At 41.5% G+C, this 21,020-nt stretch overlaps 1 protein-coding gene across 6 annotated transcripts in view; it reads right to left on the minus strand.

The window, feature by feature from the left end:
* The window catches only part of ppp6r3 (protein phosphatase 6, regulatory subunit 3), a 43,798-nt gene that overhangs the window by 9,862 nt on the left and 12,916 nt on the right, over window positions 1-21,020 (minus strand). For 4 of the 6 annotated variants that reach the window (XM_075469282.1, XM_075469286.1, XM_075469283.1 and 1 more), the window contains 15 exons: window positions 18,599-18,785; window positions 18,290-18,427; window positions 17,466-17,531; window positions 17,051-17,163; window positions 12,039-12,152; window positions 11,071-11,197; window positions 10,784-10,936; window positions 6,222-6,371; window positions 5,815-5,879; window positions 5,613-5,728; window positions 5,303-5,388; window positions 4,962-5,048; window positions 3,439-3,536; window positions 1,839-1,893; window positions 1,424-1,554 (listed from right to left, as the gene is read on the minus strand). In XM_075469282.1, coding sequence (XP_075325397.1) covers window positions 1,424-1,554; window positions 1,839-1,893; window positions 3,439-3,536; window positions 4,962-5,048; window positions 5,303-5,388; window positions 5,613-5,728; window positions 5,815-5,879; window positions 6,222-6,371; window positions 10,784-10,936; window positions 11,071-11,197; window positions 12,039-12,152; window positions 17,051-17,163; window positions 17,466-17,531; window positions 18,290-18,427; window positions 18,599-18,785 — 1,686 coding nt within the window. The remainder of the gene's footprint in view (window positions 1-1,423; window positions 1,555-1,838; window positions 1,894-3,438; window positions 3,537-4,961; window positions 5,049-5,302; window positions 5,389-5,612; window positions 5,729-5,814; window positions 5,880-6,221; window positions 6,372-10,783; window positions 10,937-11,070; window positions 11,198-12,038; window positions 12,153-17,050; window positions 17,164-17,465; window positions 17,532-18,289; window positions 18,428-18,598; window positions 18,786-21,020) is intronic. The other 2 variants (XM_075469287.1, XM_075469284.1) reach the window with 1 other exon arrangement.

The raw sequence follows: 21,020 nt of genomic DNA on the forward strand, positions 1-21,020 counted from the left end.
GAGGCCAGAAGAGTGTGGAGGAGCCGATTCCAGGGCACACCAATAAGGCTCTAGCATGGTTGACGCGTCTGCTAGCGCGAGCGGTGTTGATGACGTCATGATTTCGTGCCGGCTATATACGGTGGCACAAGTCGATGCGCCAGTAGTTGCAATTTTCTCCGTCACAGAGGTGTCGCTGTTTCACTGCAGTTTCGTAAAGGTTCTTGTACAAACAGACCTCCTGACTGAGCCTGGTCTCACATGGGTCCATCCGGTTTGTCGTTCTCAGCGCAGCCAAGTTACAACACGCTGCGCCGTCTTTTCAAGGCAAGCGCCAGGCCTGAAACGTCATTTTGATCACGGGCCACCAGCGCCGTGAGTGACGCGTCAACTGTAAATCCGCCTATAGACGCAGGGCAACTCTGCTGGTGAAAACAAGCAGGTGCTGCTGTGAAAAGCCCACGATCATTGCATTGAGTGAGTGAGAGTAAGTGTTATTTCATTGCCGTTTGGTCTTCACAACATAAACGTTCCAGGGTGACTTTTTCAGTCGGAGGAGACTTTGTAGAACTGCAGATTCGGGTGGGGCCACATTAGCATATTCATAGGTTAGATATGCGGAATGTTTATTTCTGACGACGTCCACAACTGACACACCAAACAAACGCAGGATACTCTAGGCAGCCATGATAGACACTTATGCGTAGTTGACAGCAAGTACATTTCCAGCCTTAATCTAGCCAGCATGCCCTTCTTTGAGGAGGCAGTCTGAGGACCTGGAGGAAAAGCAAAGGTTGGCTAAACAGTTAAAAAGGTAATGAATACAATTTGCCCCATGATGCTAAAGGATCTGGACACTGTTGTACAGTCTTGGCTGACTAGGCATGGGCCGTTTACCGGTTTACCAAGGTATACCACGGTATTAAAAAGTCAAGGTTTCAAAACCACACAAATTTTTCTGTCATACTGTCCCTGCTGTAGGAGAGTTACTTCTATTTTTTTTTTTTTTATGTGGCGTCTCATCAAAGAGAAAGTGGAGGTCCCTCACGCCGTGTGCAGCGTAGTGCCCCTCCCCCGCGCACCTCCGCTTGCTGCGAGTGACAAGCAGGCAGCGCTGCAGGCTGTATGATGGCTGAAAGAGGCGAGCCCCCCGAACTAATCAGAATCAAAGTTTTTTTTCCCCACAGATGGTTGGGGTGATGCTTTGTGGTAAATTTATCAAGGTAATGGCATAATCAATCATTTCTCCATCTTTTTGAGAAGATACAAATATAGACATGTAAAAATGTAACTTCAATGTTCTGGTAGAGCAGACCATGATTACAAACATGCGATATAATCAGCAATGCAGTTGAAATAAAAAAAACTTCGGTTTGAGGCACCAGTGCTGCTGGCTGAAAAAGTCCGTCTGTAGCCACATGTCTAATGTGTTTGCTCAGCTGACCTTGGCCGTCTCTGCGCCTCTGGAGCGAAGGTGACATCTTTTTCATCCCAGATATCCTCCTCATCTGAACCAGCATCTTCAAATTGCTGAATTTTCTCCTTACAGCGAGCCTCAAACAAAGCTATATTTGCCTGAGAAAACATACAGACATACACCACATAGTCAGAAAAACACTGTCCTGCTGGAGCACTTACAGTTACAAATTAAGGCCGAAAACTATTGAGGAGTGAGGAACGCATTAGCATGTTGTACAGGACATCTGCTTCTGAATTACAGCGACTTAAACTGTGACATCAGGACAAACCCCTTTAACTAGAAATTAAAAAGACATTTCTATGTTTTCCATGAGAAGTTTGCTTTCCCCGCTCACTCCTGGCCTACATACAAATTTAAGATCAACATTCAGAGTACTTACACTTTCATTTGTATTCAGTGAAAAATTGATGTCTGATATTCTATCAAAGGGAATACTGCAAGGTTAAAAAGAACAGAGTTTAGTTTAGTTAGGGTCGTTAGGCATCCACATACACAACACAGTACAGTGCAGAGCAGAGCAGAGCACAACAACACTGTCAGGAGAACTAAAACTCTCAACTTGCTTTTTGGCAGCTCAGAATAATAAAACAGGGAATTAGCTTTTTTGCCAGCTACACAAAGCTCTGTCAAAGGTGAAATGTAATGGCTGTCATACACACTAAGGTTGTATAGAAATTAGAGGAAATAACTAATGGTGGAAAATGCAATGAATTCATAATCAAAGTAGTTGTTGATAAAGACTTTTGGCAGATTATTGGAGATTACAGGGTAAGACTAATATCTAAAATCCTTTCCTGGGATCTTAGTGTTTCACACAATAAGTCAAACCTTCACCATTTTCAGACAAGCTTTGAGTTCATATCCAGTAATCTGTGATTACCCATTTACACATTCAGTCTTGTTAAGCATAGAGAAATCATGACAACTAAATACCGAACACTTAAATTCTACGATAGCAGCCCAATTCATGCCTCCTTGTGTGAGTCATATTCTACATTTTAGCCCAAATGCAGGTGATGTGAAGAGACAAAGCAGGAGGCTTCTTGGTGTCTGGGTGAGATTTTAATTTAGTAGCCTTACCCAGTCATATGAACCAGTTAGTTCATTAGATAGACTGTTGCACCACGGTAACAAACTTACAGCTGGAGGTGGGTTACCATGGCTCTTGGTAATCAGACTCAGGAACTGATGGAATAATAACCCATACCCTTTAATCACTCAAAAGTATGTTGAACAATGGTTCACATTTCCAACAGACATTAGAAATTCCCACCTTAAAAGCAGAAATACAATTTTAATATACAGGAGATCTGCTGTCTGAGGCTCAACTTTTTACAACAAAAAGACCAGAAATAAATTCTGATTCTGACATTTGTTCTTCTTTGCTGCTTATTTCACACATATTACTTTTTTTCTTTAACTAGTCTAGTTTGGACCCAAGTCCAAAATTTAAGGGAAAAGGTGGAAAGGAAAAGGCTTTAAACTTTATCATTTTGAAGTGATTCCCCCGACCTAAAACACTGATCAACTGCCTGCTATTACCAAAAGCCCACAGCTGCAGAGGATTAAATAGGACCCAAACCAGCTCACCCTGATCAAGGCAGAAACAGACAGTGAAAGACAGCACAAACGGTGGATAAGGATTCCTTTGCTCAAGGCCAATCTTAAATACTGTGGGCCACATTAGATATTAAAGCAGGCAATAGCCATTTTATTATCACTGCAACTGATATTTTCCTCTAGCAATACAGAAATATAGTATATGGAGGAACGGTAAAGTTTTTTTTTTTTTTTTCCAATATAAAACTTTGATTAGCTACATGAAAATGTTTAATTAAAGATAAAGTAATTTGCAAATAAGTCATTATTCAATCAAGAAATGAACACACCTTAGCCACCAGCTTTGCAATGTCTTAAGTGTCATGTCGGCTCAGTGTTACACAGTAATTAAGGAACAGTCATGCAGGATGAGTACTCACTCCACAACATCGTCCTGATCAGCAAACTCTTCGTCATTGAAGCCGAACTGCTCAATAAAATTGGACGTCATTTGTTGCATCTGATAATCAGAAAAGGCCTGGCAAGACCCAGGGCCAACGATAATAATAAAGTCTTGGCTCTACAAAAAGCTGGTCATTACTTACAGTACAAAAAGTAGCAAATGCATATATACATACATACATACTGTTGTCACTACAAAGAGTGTATAACACAAGCTCGTTTCCAAAAAGGTGGTGTACTGTGTGAAATGTCTTTTAAAATAGTATGTAGTGATTTGCATTTCAATCCAATTTTGAACTGAAACTTCAAATGAAATTGAAATTTCATACAGCTTCACCAAAAGACAAATGAAGTGTAACAGCTTAAAGAAAATGGATTAAAAAAAAAAAATATATATATATATAAACTTGATGGACATCTCGCAGCTCATTGGAATGACTGATCAGTAACATCATCGGGCCTAAAAGAACCTGCTGAAGCAGTGGTCCCAACCTTTTCTTCCTGAGAGCCCCCAGTGACCCCGTAGCTTTTTATTACCATGTTGCAAGTCAAAATGTACACACATTTTGATTAAAAAAAAGGAGGAAAAAAAAAAAAAAAAAAAAAAGGTCAGACTTGAAGCACGAAGTAACTAAGCACTGAGCCATGTTGTGTCTGTGCTGCACATTCACCACTGAGTTTGAAAGATTTGCAAATAATCACATTCTATTTTCATTTCAATTTCACACAGTGTGCCAGCCAGGGGTGGACGAGAGATGATGCGATTATACATCATCAGTGTTGACACAGGGCTTTAAATGAGAGCTACAGTAGAGGATAGAAAAGAAAAGGGGATCATTGTAGCTGCCGGAAGTTAATGGGAAGTTAGATCTGAAGTGAATACACACAGTTAAAACGAGCATCTGTTTAGCAGACAGCTGGTGTGGAAGCTGTATCGTTGCCAGTTAGACAGACATCATCCAACCCTGACTCAACCTTTTTAGAAAACATGGCTGTATATTAGCAATGTTCATTAAAAAAAAACTAACATGCGTTTCATTTGTTAATTCTTATAAGGAGAAGCTGAGGCTATCCCATTAACCGTAGCTCGGGTTTCTTAAATATAATTAGTAGTTCTGTACATCATTTGTAACAATGGTGGAAAGATGTTTTGGTGGTGGATTGTTACTGTGCAGGATCCGAAGCTACAAATGTTTTCATCCAAGGCCCGTCGCATTAATTGAACTGACACACAATACTGGGGAATTAGGTAGAAAATAAACAAAACTAATTCTGACATCATACTTCTGGGGGGGGGGGGGGGGGGGGGGCTGTAACTTAACTATGGAAGATATGTGCTGCATGGGCCATCTTAAAGCAAACAATGACTACATCTGTGTTCCAATGAATACTCTAACAACAATAAGCTTGCTTTACAGCATCTGTTTAACATTATTATTAAAAGCAAATTTGTGCTTATGGGTCTGCTCTGGGAGCGCATTTTTGTGTGTTTAGGCCTTACCTGTTGAAGTGAAGAGTCCTGGTGAAAACCACTGTCTTTAAAGTCCACCTCATCATCACTGGAAGAATGGATGTGATGAGTATTCACCTGAGGAAATATTCAGAATCAATTTAATTATTGTCTTTGCACAACAGTTCAATGAAATTGTGAGTCCACTGTGGCTAGAACACAAAATACAGAAAATATCAAATACAGCAGCAAACTCTCTACCTAAAATGCCAGAAAAAAAGAATTTCATTCATCGTTTTAGTTCAAATCCACTTACAGGAGCCATGTAAGAAAAAATGTCTCATGGTCTCAGAAATATTTATAGAATTAGTTCTGATTATACAGTTACTCACCAAGTCGACAGTGTTTCTTTTGTTTGTGTCAGCAAGCTGCCCAGAAATAAATGTCTCCCATTTCTCCTGGTCCTCTGTGGGCAACTCTGTCACACACACACACGACATAAATTCAATGTCACATCTTTGCTTCGAGTTTTTTTTGGTAAAATAACTACACCAACAAGTCATCCTGAATAGCAGTATGTTACTACACAACAAGCACCACTTCATACTTATATAGCTGTCTGAAATATAAAGAAGACAATAAAGCCAACTCAAAAAAGGACATGACAACAAGTGAGCCGAGCACTTGGAGATGAGTCCTTACCAGAGATGAGCTGCTGGATCTGCGGTCCATTGGGGCCTTTGTCGCTGTTATGAACTATAGAGTTGGCTATTCTAGTGAGGTGACCCATGTAGCCTCGTCGTCGGCCACCTTCCACCCTGTAACGCACAAAGATCAACACAATGAGGAGTTTTAAGGTATTAGAGTAACCGCTACAACCAGGCGCTTGAACATGAATACTTACTGTTCTTTTTCATTGGAGCTCCAGGCATCAATGATTTTTTGTATAAACTGGCACTTTTGAAAGAGCTGGTGGAGAAACACAAAATCTTCAGATAGCCTGCCATAAAACACATGGCACATAAGATCCTACGCTACACGATTCAGAGGCCTTACTCACTGCTGCTGTACAATATTTTTTTGGCTGAACATTTGATTAATTTTTATAGGGAAATCCTTTACAGTGTTTGTACTGAACTGTATTATCCACATATTACTTCCATCCTACACAACAACTATTTAAGTTTGAAGTTTTGCTAGTTCTCCCCAAAGACCAAAGCTTGTGTACAAAATATGGATCTCTTTAAACAGAACAATGACTTCATCTAATGTTCTATTTAGCATTTTTACTTTGAAATACTTTAAGCTCACATGTTTGATGAGGACACTCTCCCTGACATGTCCCTGCTCTGCCTCTGGCTGGATGTCCGTTGGAGCAGGGGGCATAGCCAGAATCATTGCTGTGCAGATTTCCACCTGAATATGGAGGAAGTTGTTCCAGATGTATTTAAAATACATATCCTGTTGAGGAAAGCAAAAATCATCAGACAAGCAGCTTTACAACAGTACACAAATGTACTCATCAAACTCAGATATGGTACTTGTTCTACTAGCTGTAATATTTAAATGACAAATGCACAATGTTTCTGGAATACCAGTGACAGCTTTAACATTCTAAATGAACATGTGAGATTCAGAATTCAGAAAACCTCAAGCATTTGGCTTTTTTGTTTTTCTCTGTAGAACTTTATTCCAAAACATTTCCTCTGCACATGTGTGCATTCTGTTTCACATTTTGGTGGAAGGGTTAACATGCTCAAATGATATCAGGAGCTACTTTCTGTCCCTGCTCGGATCTCGTGAGGCAGTTTAGGTTTTTTTTGGCGTTTGTGTTTTGTTTTGCTTTGGTTTGTTAAGCGGGCACTGATAGTTTCATCAAGCAACTTCCCTGACAGAGGGAAGTTCTCAGAACTTTAGTACAGTCCAGTAGCTGATATTCATTTGGAGCTATTGAGGCTTCATATTCAGGTCAGACCACACGTGACTACATCATAAAAACTTGTCACCACAAGCAGCAGGCAGATGTTGACTGTAAAGCAACACTGACCACAGATGGGTTCATGTTTGTATGTAGTGTGCGCTGTGGAATAAGATTGATCTGTAAATCTATATTTGCTGTTAATAATCATAAGTCATGAACACAGTACGGATGTTTCTTTTCTTTCCTACACCAAGGTAATGACCCTGGCTAATCAGCAGTCTGCTGTATTTCCAAGGCAACCCACAGCATTGTGTTGCTTGCCCTTTGGCAGTGCCAGAGAAAAAAAAAAATGGTGGTGAGAAAGCTTGAAATACAATTTATAAACACTCATGGGGCTGTTCTAATGACACTTCCAAAGAATTTAGCCAAAGTTTGTCCAACATATTAGAGGTTAATTGATCTTTTTAAATAAATGAATACGTTTGGGAAATTGAGGTGAAGCAGTGAGAATCAATTTGTTGCTGGCAACAGAGGGGGAAGGCTTGCTGGGCCTGCACTCCCCATTAAATCAAGCCTACTACAGTTGTGTAAGCGTGGTGGTAACAATCAGAACTGTCTGAATGACACACTGTGACCCGAGCACTATAGAGATGTGTGGATTTAATGAGGCATCAAAACAAATCATTCGCATTGAGGATGTTTAATAAGAGAGTTACTCAAGTTACTCAATGAGAGTTTCAGCCCTAGCTGACCAGGAGAAAAGTTTGGACCCTCTTTGCTCTGTGGAGAGATGCATCATCATCATCATCATCATCATCATCATCCTCCTCTTCCTGAAAACGAATGAATGCGTGCACCTGTGCATCTCCTGCAGAGGTAATGGCTGCCATCTCCCCTGGTCCTTTCCCTCACATCAGCCCCAAATGTGAAGGTTTCCTTCAGCCAGTCATCTTTCTACGTTTCATTGGAGCAAGCTAAAGTTGCAGCATCGTCTCCATGGTGATTCATCTCTGAGTCTCACTTCCATCCAACCATCCACAGTCCATGGCTGCTTCTCTTCAGCCGCTGTGACCTGCTTTTCTTCTCTTTAGGAGTTACTGATGCTTCACTTTGGCTTCTCTGGATGGAAATCCCATTTCCTTCAGCTGCTTTCTTACACTTCTCTCACAAACATCGACTCCTGTTTCTGTCCATTTGTTTTACATTTCTTTTGTTGGACATTTTCTATTTTCAGACATTTTGCTTTGAGTTTTCTGTCCCGACTCTTTGACGCCTTCCTTGGTCGACCTGTATGTTTCCCTTTTACAACCTTCCCATTTTGTTCTGACAGCTGACTGGGAACATCCAACATCTCTTGCCACACTCCACCCTTCCACCGACAGCTCACTAGTTGAGGTCACATTTCCTGCCTTAGAGGCAGTTCTCTCTTTTAAAGGAAAACGTCGGAAAATTTCAATTTTCCTATTTTCCCTGACACCTGTCCCCCAAAATCGATTTCTCACACTGTTTTACATTATTCAACCCATAACCTTGCGCTCCCAGATTTTTTCACTTCTGGCCATGTTCAGCCACATCCGGGCATATTTTACATAGGGCTGGGCGATTTTGAGAAAAACAATCTCGATTAGTGTTTGCTGTATCTCGATATACGATATATATCTCGATATCTATGCAGGAAAAAATAATATTAAAAAAATAAATAAAATAAAAAAAAAAAAAAAAAAAAAAAAAAAAAAAAATCGCACCAAATTCAGCAACGTTTTTTTTTATTGAAGTGCAAACAGGTAGGCAGCCAAGTGCCTAGAGGTAGGTACTAGTAACAAAGTGCTTGTGCACCATTTTTAACATTATCAAACCAAGGAAGAAATATATTGCCTTATTGTAATTATAAACATAAAATCTGAGGGTAGACAGTTATATAGTGGAGCGCAGTGTTTCCCACAGATGTGAAGGCAATGTGTGGTGGATTGAAGCAGCAAACATTCAGTGTAAGAGTGTTAAAAAACTACTTTATTTGATTCACAGCTGCTAGTGTTTTGACCTCGACAACCCAACTACATTATTTATTTATTTATTTTTACGACAAACTTGCGACTAGTTAACTTTATAAAGAAGGCGTAATCGCGTGTTTGCTATGGAACGGGACGGGACGGGACAACATTGTATTCAAAATATAAAATATTTTTATAGGACTTTTTAATGTGTGATTCTATAAAGGTGCACGTGATACCAACCTTTCGTGAATTTCTCTAGCCGTCTTTCGGTTGAGCCAGAGCTATAGAGCTAATCTAACGCGACGCTGAGCTAGCAAGCTTCCAGGGAAGCACGGAGGGGAGGGGCTGTGTGTGTGTGTAGGCTATGCGAGAGAGACGCGAGGGACAGAGAGACTGAATGAGAGCAGGGAAAGGAAATGCATGGAGCTTAACGAATACGAGTATTTTTTTTAAATACCGTTAAAAAAATAATAATAACGAAACGCCATATGTGGCAGCCGGTGTTGAATCTGTGGCGCACCGCCACGAATTAGTCTATGTGTGGGAAACACTGGGAGCGGACAGCTCCACAGCACAGAAGGAAAATCAGAGTGGCAAAATCTTGTTCATTTAGGTTCTACAGCATTAACTCGAGAAATTCGATATGTCAAAATCTTTCTCGATTTCATAAAACATCTCGAGAAATCGTAAAACTCGATTAATCGCCCAGTCCTAATTGTACGTCAGAAATGCAATTCTACTTGTGCAGCGGAAATAAAATTCTACTTGTGTGGTGGGAGTGTGCTCTAACAAAGTGTAGAGTGTAACTTGGAAATACACAATGATTGAATACTACCTGTATATAGTAGAATTAGAAATTATTTTTATTTCAACATGTATGTTCACATATATCTGTAGTGATAGTCTACAACTGCCTCGTCGGCGTGAAGGAAACCCTTGTAGGTCCCGTCCTGCGACTCATATTTATCCCTGATCGCCCACACCGCACAGGAGTGAATCACTCTTCGGAAGCGCTTCCCAAGTCTCCCATGGAGAAAGTAGGTCACCTGCCGGTAGGCCTGGAAACGGTACACAAGGTTGGGCATGGGGTCCGGAAACGCCTCACGGCTCGTGGATACAACCGGTGAGTCGTTAGCATTTGGGGGCGGTGCCGCGGCTGCTGCGACAGCCACTTGTCCATCCTTATTTTTAGCCTTATCCGACCATCTCGGCTGATGGCTATAAGCTAACATAACTTGGATCGAGAGGCTGATCATGATCTGACTCGGACTCAGGCGAAACTTCGCATTCTATCTCCGGGTCCGAGTCAGACCAAGACAGTTCGTAAGTGTCTTCCATTGCTGTAGAAAAAATGTTTGCATTTCTGACGTCATGTTGAGTGAACATGGCGGCGCTAGGGAGGGAGAACCAGAGCGGTATAACTTGAATTTCAAACATTCGCGAATGTTACTCTCTCGGGCTGACAAATGTAAACAAGGTGAGAAATCGATTTTGGGTAGTAGTGTATTTGAAACTTTCCGGCGTTTTCCTTTAACTGCACACTCATTAGCACACTAAAACTTGGACAGTATTATTTGTTTTAGAAATGTAAATTACAATGGGATTCCCACATTTTTTCTCAACTTGATCATGCAATAAAGACTGTCATTTAAAAAAAGTAAAATGCATCTATATTTTTTGCTTGTTTATTTTTTCAAAGCCAGAATGCTCAGATGATGTCTGTATTTCTTACCACACACAGCCGAGTTAAACGCCTGTAAGAGTGGTGATGTCAGATTTATTTTTCTTTCTTGCCTGCACTCGTCATGCATGTGGCACAGAGTTCAAATTGAACATGGAGCCCAGTTCTTATAATAATAATCACACACACGTAACTGTTCAAAATAAAAAAAAATAAAAAAAAGGGGGAGAAACAAAAATTTAGAAAAAGAAAGCAAAAAGTAATGGATAGTACTCACTAGTATGACTCCCAGTGTGTCGAGGTTTATGAGCTCTGTGTTGATGCTGTGAGTGTTGCACTGCAACAGACTGGCAACCAGTCTGACCACATTGAGCCTCGTGTTGCCAACTGGTGGATCCAGCACCCCCCAAGTTGTCTTCATCACATTCTTCTGATGATGGAGAACAAACACTGCTCAGCATATACAAAACTTACCATAACAATACAATTCACTCAATCCTTCAGACTCAGCTCTAAATAGGGACAAAGACATTTTTAGCAAAAGTTTACAGCTGGAGGTTTTACCTTTGGGGGTTCAAGGAGCAGCTGGTGAAAGTCTTTGAGTCGGGGTCTCACAGCCTCCAGGATGCTGTGGTTGACTGAGAATGAAGGGTGGGACATCCCAGGAGGGCACTCCATATGACCTTCAAATCTAAAATATACAAAGTTGATGGATTAGAGAACCAAACATAATGTAGAAGTGCTAGGCATTTTAGATAAAGGTGCTTTCACACCAGAGCTGTTTGGTCCGCTTTAAATGGACCAGAGATCGTTTCCCTGGACAGTCCACGTCATCTGGGCACGTGTGAAAGCTCATCTGAAATCTGGTGTGAACCAAATAAGCCTGAATAGATGGGTCTCGGTTCGCTTACAGTTGGAAATGCAAACCGACTTTCCGGCGAACCAAAGAGAGGAAGTAGGACAGCTCGCTGCCGCCTCGCCTGCTGCTCAAAGTGGGCAGCTTCTTGTGAAAAATAAACTCGGTTTGAACACCAAGGTAAAAACAGAAACTGCAGAAATTTGGTGTTGCTCCACTGTTTGTTTTTGTTGTGAACAAGCCAGCTGAAGGGGATGGATTTCTGTTTACAGTCCAGGCCATTCGATGAGCCGGGTTTTCTTCTCCCTCATGCTTCTTTCCTTCCTGGTCAGTGCTAGGTACCTCCTCAAACGAGCAGCTAATGTAACTGCGTGACGTTGTCCAGATGGTTTGGTCCGCTTTCAAAAGTGCAATGTGAAAATGAACCAAACCAAATGAATCTATCCTGGTGTGTTTTCAGTCACAAACTGTGAAAGAAGCATCACATGTTCCTGGTGGCACCTTCCTTCTTGTGACTGATATTTACAATGAGTTGGGTCATAATTTAAGCTGTTTTAATTGAAAACTTCAAATAACTATTGTACGCAGAAAAAATTCAAATGATCTCTCCTAAATAATGTCATCTTACTGGATATCAATGTCAACTCGAACATATCAAGAACAGAACATCACATACGCGGGTCTCCTGGTCTCAAACAGGGTGAGCAGGATCTGGATCACGCTGACAATTGCAGACTCATTCTTCTCCTTCTCAAAGATATTAGATAGGAGCTGCTCGACTGTCTCCTGCCTGAGGAAGAGCAAGAAGGAAATGAAGATGAAAAGGAAAGTTTCAACATGGTAAGTGTCTGATACATCAGGATGAACCAAAGAAAATATTAAACAGTGAGCAGATCAAAGCTTGTCATCTAATTGACTGATCAAAATCAAAATCAGGGTTAACATATCAAGAATCTGATAATTTCTTAATAACTCAACACCTTAGGCCCGATGTCCACATAGAGCTTTTTCATATCTTTTAATTAATGTTAACAATCCATAGGAAGCGCATGTAAGAGAATACTAGGAACCCTTTATCTCAATCAGAGCACTCCACTTCTGTTGTGCAATGGTGTTGCCACGTTGGCAGCTTTTTTGTCCTCCCAGGCAACCGATTATATGGGAAGAAAATGTTACCCTGGTAACCAGGAAATGGCAAAAACGTATGACATGACATGTTGGGCAGAAGCAATCAGAAAAGTGCATTTGTTGGGGCAATCTGATGAACACTAAATGTAGGTTATAATAATATCAATTATGTGATGGCGACAAAGCCAAAGGAAAAAAAAAATAAATAAATCATCCATCCCTTATTCTAATCCAAGGTCAAGTTGTGGAGGAAACAGGTCAAGGAGGGAAACCCAGACATCCCTCTCCCCAGCAACCTTCTCCAGCTCCTCCTGGGGGATCCCGAGGAGTTCCCAGGCCAGATGGGATATATAATCCCTCCCCGTCCTAAATCTGCCTCAGAGTCTCCTCCCAGTTGGACTTGCCTGAAAAACCTCCAAAGCGAGGCGACCGAAGTCTTTACCAGAGCGTTTAAGCTGCAGATCTGATGATGCACCTACAAAAATGATCATCGACCTTTAGCCCTGGTACCAAGTCCACCTATAAATCCCTTATGCACAAACATAGTGTCTGTAATTAAAATGATGCACGACTAGCACAAAAGTCCAAAAACAAGACACAGATTTAGCAGATTACACAGGAGCTCTGCTCATCTCCCTGAACCCTCTTTTAGAAAAAATGGTCCCATCTTTAACCTTAAACAGGCCTGGAACGGGGCTCTTTCTAACATCGTCACTTACATATTTCTTGTGCATGTTTATTCTGACACACTGCATCATACACCGTTTGTATCACTCCCTGCACTACCCGTCAGACTGACAAGCAACAGGCTACACAGTTGTTAATATGAACGCTAAGCTTTCTCCTTTTGGTGCACATGGTAGAAAAACATATGTTAAACTAATAGAAGTAAACCTGCTTTATCATAAATAACTGGTAAAGTAGACATGTGCTGTATAGATATTGGCAGAGTGATTTCTTGAATAAACAAGCAGGCAGCACTTCCCAGGCCCTGTTCAGCCAGAGAAGGGTGCTATGTGCATACAGGCCCTTTGCTGAGGCTGTACACTTCATCAGCTTATCCAAACAACACAGTAGCAACCCCACTGGGCACCACAGAACTGTCTCTGCATTACCAAAGTTTATGAATCGTATGGTCTTCCATTGTTAAGCCACCATTTCCATCAGGAGGCAGGGCTCTAGAGTGCGACCAATTTGGTCGCACATGCGACCTATTTTCTCAATGGTGCGCCTAAAAAAAAATCTGAGGTTGCACCAGTGCAACCACCCGTTCGAGAAAAAAAAAAAAAAAAAAGTCTATGCGACTCTGAAAGTCTCCCTGTGGTTCAACAACAGACACACATTAGACCCATATCGTGGTCTAAACCAATCAGAGACAGTGAAGGGCGGGACCCCCTTCTGATTGGCCCGTGTACGTGTGTATGTTTGAACACGTGCTTGCTAGTCAGACAGAGTTGATGAACCTCGGCCCGTCAGATAAACAGTGGATGTAGCCGCGGGTGATAAGATGAAAAGAACAATTAACAACTTTTTGGTTAAGTTAAGGCCTGATTCGTCCGAAAAATAAATCACAACCAATTAGGGCCGGCACGGTATATGTATTCGTACCGAACAGTCACGGTACGGGGGTCACGGTTCGGTACGCGCATTTCCACGCAGAATACACACGGTACGGATGTTTTCTGAACGCGGAACTGTTATTTTGCAAGAGTTTCCTTCAGGACCTATTTAAACACTGCCACATGCAAGCTCTGATTGGTCCGTAGAGATGTACGCTTTCGGACAGAGTAGTTATAAGAACGCAGTTATCAGAACTGTCCTACTCGAATTTCGTTCTGATAACTGTCCTTCCCCAGCGGAACTGTTTCAGTCTGCATTCGCACATGAGTCGGGACTGATGCGCCGCGCGCAGCCGTCCGCGTCAGTGACGTGTTAGCCGTTAGCCGTTTAGCGCTACATTCAAAAACAAAACAAAACAGAAAGTAATTAGAGAAGAAAAAACACCACCAAGAAGCTAATATGGAGAGCGGGGAGGCCACCGTGTTCATGGTCTACATGATGGTGATATTAATCATGGACATCACATCGGGTGTCTAATATCGAGGCTGGAAGAACTCACAGAGAGAGTCAGGATCAAGCGCAGGCGATACTTCTTCGTTTCATGAAGGAAGAAAGGAGAGCAGCGCGCCTCAGACAAAGGAGACAACGTGTAAGTTTAAGTTATTAAACACGCGCCGGTTCTGTCTGTGTGGTATGATGAAACATTTCAGCCGTGATAGCATGACATGGGGCGTAGCTACCGACCACCACACACCTCCGTCAGATGTGTATGTGTTCTATAGAACCATGAAAAGACCCGACCAATTACGTCTCCCAAATGTATTACAACAACCCCTGGATACAAATACATGCAGAGCAAAAAAAATTACCAAAGCAATTGGAATTTACATCGCATCTGCTATGCGCCCATATTCCACTGTAGAAGAGGCAGGATTCAGATATCTATTACATGTGCCCAAACCTCGCTACACGCCTCCTTCGGCACTGTACCAAAAATGTACCGAACCGTAGGGTCCGTACCGAGGTACGTACCGAACCGTGAGTTTTTTGTACCGTTCCACCCCTACAACCAATGCTCTGACACGGAGCCATCAACCTCCCACGTTTTGTCATGCCCTGGTCCGGAGCTAGCATCAGATAATGAGCCACATACGATCGACTCCGAGCCAGAACCAACTGAAATTAAAAGGGATAAAGTGTATACATTTCTAAGAGAGTGGCTTGACCAGTTTACCTGGCTAAAATACAGTAAAGCCGATAATATAATGCACTGCATTTACTGTAAAGTGTGGCAATAGTGCATTTGTGACTGGTTCTAATACATTTCGAATTGAAAAACTGAAAAAGCACAACGCATCTATGAAACACATTACCTGCTCAGTGTCCCCTCTCCCCGCTGCCTTTCAGCGGCAGGCAGCAGCAAACACACCATCGGACTAGGCCGAGATGATAATAAAGTTTAACGTTGCCTACCATATTGCAAAAGTTCCCTTCACTAAGTTCAAGTCCGAAATAATTATTCAGAAGAAAAATGGCTTGAACATAAACCCGACGTACAGCAATGATGTCGCGTGCGCGCAATTTATAGGAGTTATCGCAGATACATTGAAAAAAAAAAAATAAATGACGTCTGTGCTAATTGAACAGTGAGTACATGGCATTCCTGATCGTTCAGGAATGCGTCATTCTGTACGGCCGTATCTTGAGGAGAGGAAGACGGGTTAAATATATATATATATATATATATATATATATCAATGTATTCACCAAACTACAGGAGTTGGCCATCCGAGGGGCATGTGACTGCAATGGAGGATAGTCCATAAGACATTGAGATGTTCAGTTTGAAGCCCTTAAAACATTTCAAGATAAATTAAATTAAAAAGAAAATCTAAATTAAAATTGCAAGTGTTTTAAGTTTAAATTTCAGGCCAGTGAAGCACTTTAAGCACCAAAACTTTTTCAGTAAGTAGTTAGTAAGTTAAGTTCAGTAAGTTTGTAGAATTGTGCTTCAAATAAAGAACTTTATTTTGACCAGATTGCTAGTTAATAGACATATATGGACAGCGATTTTAAAATAAATAAATAAATAAAGTGAACCTGTAAAACTGCAGTGTTAAATGCAATGCGTTTTGGGTGCACCTAACTTTTGTGCTGGTGCACCTAAGAAAAAAAGTTGGGCACACCAGTGCAACCAGTGTAAAAAGTTAGTCTAGAGCCCTGGGAGGGCAAAACGAATAGCATTTTCTTCATGTGGAGGCAGAGGAGTCAGAAGGTCTTCTCTACTTCCTCTTTCACAGCAGACAGCACCCCGATGATGTGGATGGGATCAGCTTCTTATCTCAGTGCCATGGGAAGTTTCAGGGACAGTCTTGACACTAAAATAGTGCTCACTTTACCATGCACGTGTACCATGGGTATGTCATCTGTGTGCAAAGATGGGATATCCATGTCTAATGTTTTGGAATGCATGCACACAGATTGACAAACTGTGCAAATGCTAGTGTCTTCATTGAAACTGTGCTGTCAGTTCATGTGGTAGCTTGCTCTTTAGTAGCCATTCAGCACCTGAGTGTACATTGTAGTGTACAGAGAAACAAGAATATGAATGGACCAAACTATCACACGTCTATAGTCTCTGTAAGACTGTCACTACCAGTATTTGCTTGGTTTTTCCATTGTTATAGCTCATCTCAATTAATATTGTTTTGTCACATGCACGTACACAAAGGGGCACCTCACCTGATAGCTTAAAAGTGCCAACACCTTGTCAACCAACTCAGTAGCATGTGTAGTCCAACCTGGACAGCACATGAAACTTAACTGGTGGTAGTGCTGAAGTGTTGGACAAAGCTCAGCATGTACCCAGACTGCATAGTAAAGGCCAGTTGGTGGTCTTTTGTGATTAAGCTTTTTAATCGTACAACCTTTTAAAATAAAGTTTAGGTCAGCTTAAGCAAAGCAAACAACAGAAGTTCTTATAAATACACAAATGCATACTTTTCAAGTGTGGCCAGAAGTGGGTCAGGCTCTGAGCATCCCTGCACCTGAAACATCTGGTCTCGGCTCAGTCTGATGATTTCACACAGGGACTGCGAGGCGTTGGAGTGTCTCTATCACAAACAGTCAGAGAGAGTACAACAATCCATAACTTTGTGCTATTAAATCTGACTCTCTTTAAATCTAGCACATTCATACTTTCAGTCTTGAACAAACTGTACTTATTTATGTAGATTAAAGTGTTTAGAAAAAATAAAATCCTCCTTATTTCTTAAAAAATAAATAAAAAATATCAGGTAAACTGGTACAAGAAACCAACCATAATCCACTAACAGTTACTTTTTATAGATGCTACCGTCTTCAGAGGTTTAGTAAAATAAAATCAATTCTTGGAGTCAGCATGTTTTAAACTCACATCTTCATCTTGAGAAGACTGTACCATGTCCACCAGCCTCTGAATCACCTTCTCCTCATTCAGCCACTAAAAGAGGACATGACATTTACATTTAAATATCTGAATGATCAGCAGAAAACACAAATTAATATTGTTACCACATAGGAAGCAATTACAGATTTAAATCCAGCTGTACTCCTAAAAGAGAGCACTGAGCTACCTTAGAATAATAGAAGAATACATTTTAAATTGATGAAATCTAAATATATTGTATGAGGAGACATGTCTGATGATCCATCTTTCTGCTAATTGTGCCCATCGCTGCTATTACAAATTTCTTTTTCTTTATTTTTCTTACTGAAAACATTATTTGACAAATTTTGCTAGTCTAGATCCGAGAGCAGTTTCTATAACCGTTAGCCCACTTTGCCTTTCAATTTGTTTTGATTTTTTTTTTACAAACTAAACCAAACTGCGTCAGCAAATTAACAGCAGCTGATCTATTGGACAACAAACTCTACATAGTTTTCACTATTTCAGATCTGAGTCATATGGCTACATGTCCTATTCAGACCTGGTGCAGCATACGTCTGCTTTTAAATTTAAAGTCCGATGGGACATGCATAATTTTTCATTTTCCAGACACACAAACCATCATTTCCACAGACAGTGATGGATGTGATAGTGAAGTCAATAAAATACTATAAAAGCCAATTCATTCATTTTAGTGCATGGTCATTCTGAAAAGCCGTTATTCAAATGCTGAAGTTTAAGAATGTAAGAATGGGGTTAACTCAGAGATCATTGTTTAAAGCTCAGCCCAGAGCGCACTGAGCTGTACCCACATTGAGAACGTCTTGCCGTAGCTGCTGTGGTTCGATGCATGTGAGCATTCTCAGAAGCAGGTCCATGATGGCAGATGTTCCGATGTGTCTGATCATCAAATCTACAAAGTCATCTCTCTTCCTCAGAAAATTTACTATCTATTAACACAGAGAAACAATACACACCTTAAAAATCAGTGTAACAGAGCTAACATTCAGTTTAACAGAGAAAGACAAACATTCAGGGAATTTGACCTGACTAACGGGATGGTTAGATGTTTGTGTTGCATCTGGAAAAATCATATCCTCCAATTCTTCTTGCAGACTTACCTGCTCTGGTTTGCGTCCTATTAGAATAGACAGAACTTTGGAAAAGAAGCTGGCCAGGAGCGGGTTGAGAGGTGGCTCATTCTTGAGGAAACTATACAGTTTCATCAGCAGCTTTTCATCTTCTCCCAGTCTATCATTGATCTGGCTCACATCTGATGTAAGCAGCTCACATGAGATGTTGGGATACCTGCAAGAGAAAAAGATGCTGCCCTTTAGACTTAAACGTTCAAATATTGTGGCAAGAAGCGTGACTCTACACCCATTCATTCATTCATTCACACTTAGAATGTGGGAAAAGGGTTTTACTGACAACACAGTCAAGTCAGAAAACAAAATCTTTGCACAAAATAAGAAAATCCCACAGCAACATTAAACGCAGGCTGGGCGATATTATTTCATATTGATCAACCTTCATCCCGATATAGTTTGTTAATGGTGCCCAGAACATAAAACAACTTTATTAACCAAAGTTAAGTGACACCATATAAACACTTGTACTAAATAACTCAATAAAAACTATGAATGTAAAACCAAAGACGTTAACGGCAATCACGAATTCCAAATCAGACTACTGTACATTTAAATCAAGTCTTTTGCACTACTGGGGGGGGGGGGGGGGGGCTTTTCTGTTTGACACACATTTTCTTGCTTTCTGTGCAGTCGCAGGTGTGATACCTTTCCAGGTTTTGGCGTTCACCGACCAACAACAAAGTGTGCACCTTGTATTAGTGGTAAATGGACTGTACGTATATAGTGCTCTTCTAGTCCATCTGACCACTCACCTTCACCACTGATAAACGCATCGGTAGGCGATTACTCTTCCTCCTGAGCTACAGCCACCCCAACATTAATCTGTTCTAGGGCTGTCCACGACCAAGGATTTTGTTGGTCGACCAGTGGTCGTCATTTACTCCGATTAATCGACCCCCCCCCCAAAAAAAAAAAAAAAAAAATTCCTTTAATGCCCGGCTGCCGCATTTACCACTAAGGCCGGGAGTAAGCTTGTGTGACTAACAAAATGTTTCCTGGTTCATCTAAACAATAGGCCTATAGCCTACACAAAAATCAATTGACTGCTCAGTTCTTCTCTCAGTCGGAGAATGAGAAAAAACCCGACGTTAGTGACCATTGGCTGACAAGCAGAATTTTACCAGCGCACAAGCCGGGTGCTTCAAGTCTGCCCTCTCTTTACACGGGCAAATTATTTCAGATTTTGACATTCTGAATGTGTCACAAAAATAATCAGAAAGACAGACGGACTTTGAACATTTTGACCGCGATTTGGATCTCACCACGGTCCAATGGAGGATAACAGAAGACATAGTGTCGGTGCTGAAGCCGATGGTCACACTTACCGAGTTGCTTTCACAAGATGTTAATGCATCTCTCTCTGCCACGCTGCTAGAGTTTAGATTATCTGCCCGCACCTGAGCCCGAACTTGATCCGACCCGACCCGCGGGCCGGACCGGGCCGGTCCGATATTTCACGCCACTATCCTCGGGTCGGACCGGACCGGGCATGATCAAGCTTTTTTTTTTTTTTTTTTTTTTTTTAAAAATCACTATTAGCTTAATTAGTACGGGCAAAATTATGTAATAATTAGAAGAAATATTCTATATAGACAATATTCTTAATGTATACAAAGTTGCACAAGTCAGTCTACGAAATTGCAAAAGTAGCTATGTGTCATGCGCAGTTTTCGTCCACTGGCAAGCGTAACACCGAGCCTGCCCTGCTGTGCTGAATTGGCTGGCGTGCAACATGGAGCCTGAAGAAGTAAAGAAAAAATAAAAACGGGAGAATTAAAAGTGAGCAAGTTTGAAGGAAAGTCGGAGGTATGGACATATTTTAAACAAGTCGTGGGTGACAATGTATGTGTCGGCTTTGTGGAATTGTAGTTGACAACGTCAGCTATAACGGCCCACATATTAAGAAATGGTCGGGTTTAAAGCGGTCTCGGGCTCATAATTACAGTTAATGTGCCGGGCCGGGCTCGGACACAATGTGCACGGGCTCGGAAAGGGTCGGGTTTGATTTTTTAGGCCCGATCTAAGCTCTACACGCTGCCCATGCTCATAAACATGAAAAGACACCTGTTGCTGCGCGAGGGTGACAGCGCGGCCGTGATCTGTGTGTGGAAACGGGGTCGGAAAGTACAGCGGTGACCGGCCACCTCTGTTCCAGAAGGCGCTCCAACATGCAGTGAAGTTCCATCTCGTGGAGACATCCTGGATGAGTTTCATCCAGGATGTCTCCACGAGATGGAGCTTCACGTGTTCAACAACGTTCTGTTGTATTTGTTTTTCAGTGAGAACCGCTGTAGCCTTGGCACTTTTCCAACAAGACGTCTGGCAGCTGCTATGACACGGCAAATGGGATCTTTTTTAAGAGCCGGATCGATGCACAGCTGCAAAGTGTGCC

This window comes from Odontesthes bonariensis, chromosome 7, assembly GCF_027942865.1.
Source record: "Odontesthes bonariensis isolate fOdoBon6 chromosome 7, fOdoBon6.hap1, whole genome shotgun sequence".
Lineage (NCBI taxonomy): Eukaryota > Metazoa > Chordata > Actinopteri > Atheriniformes > Atherinopsidae > Odontesthes > Odontesthes bonariensis.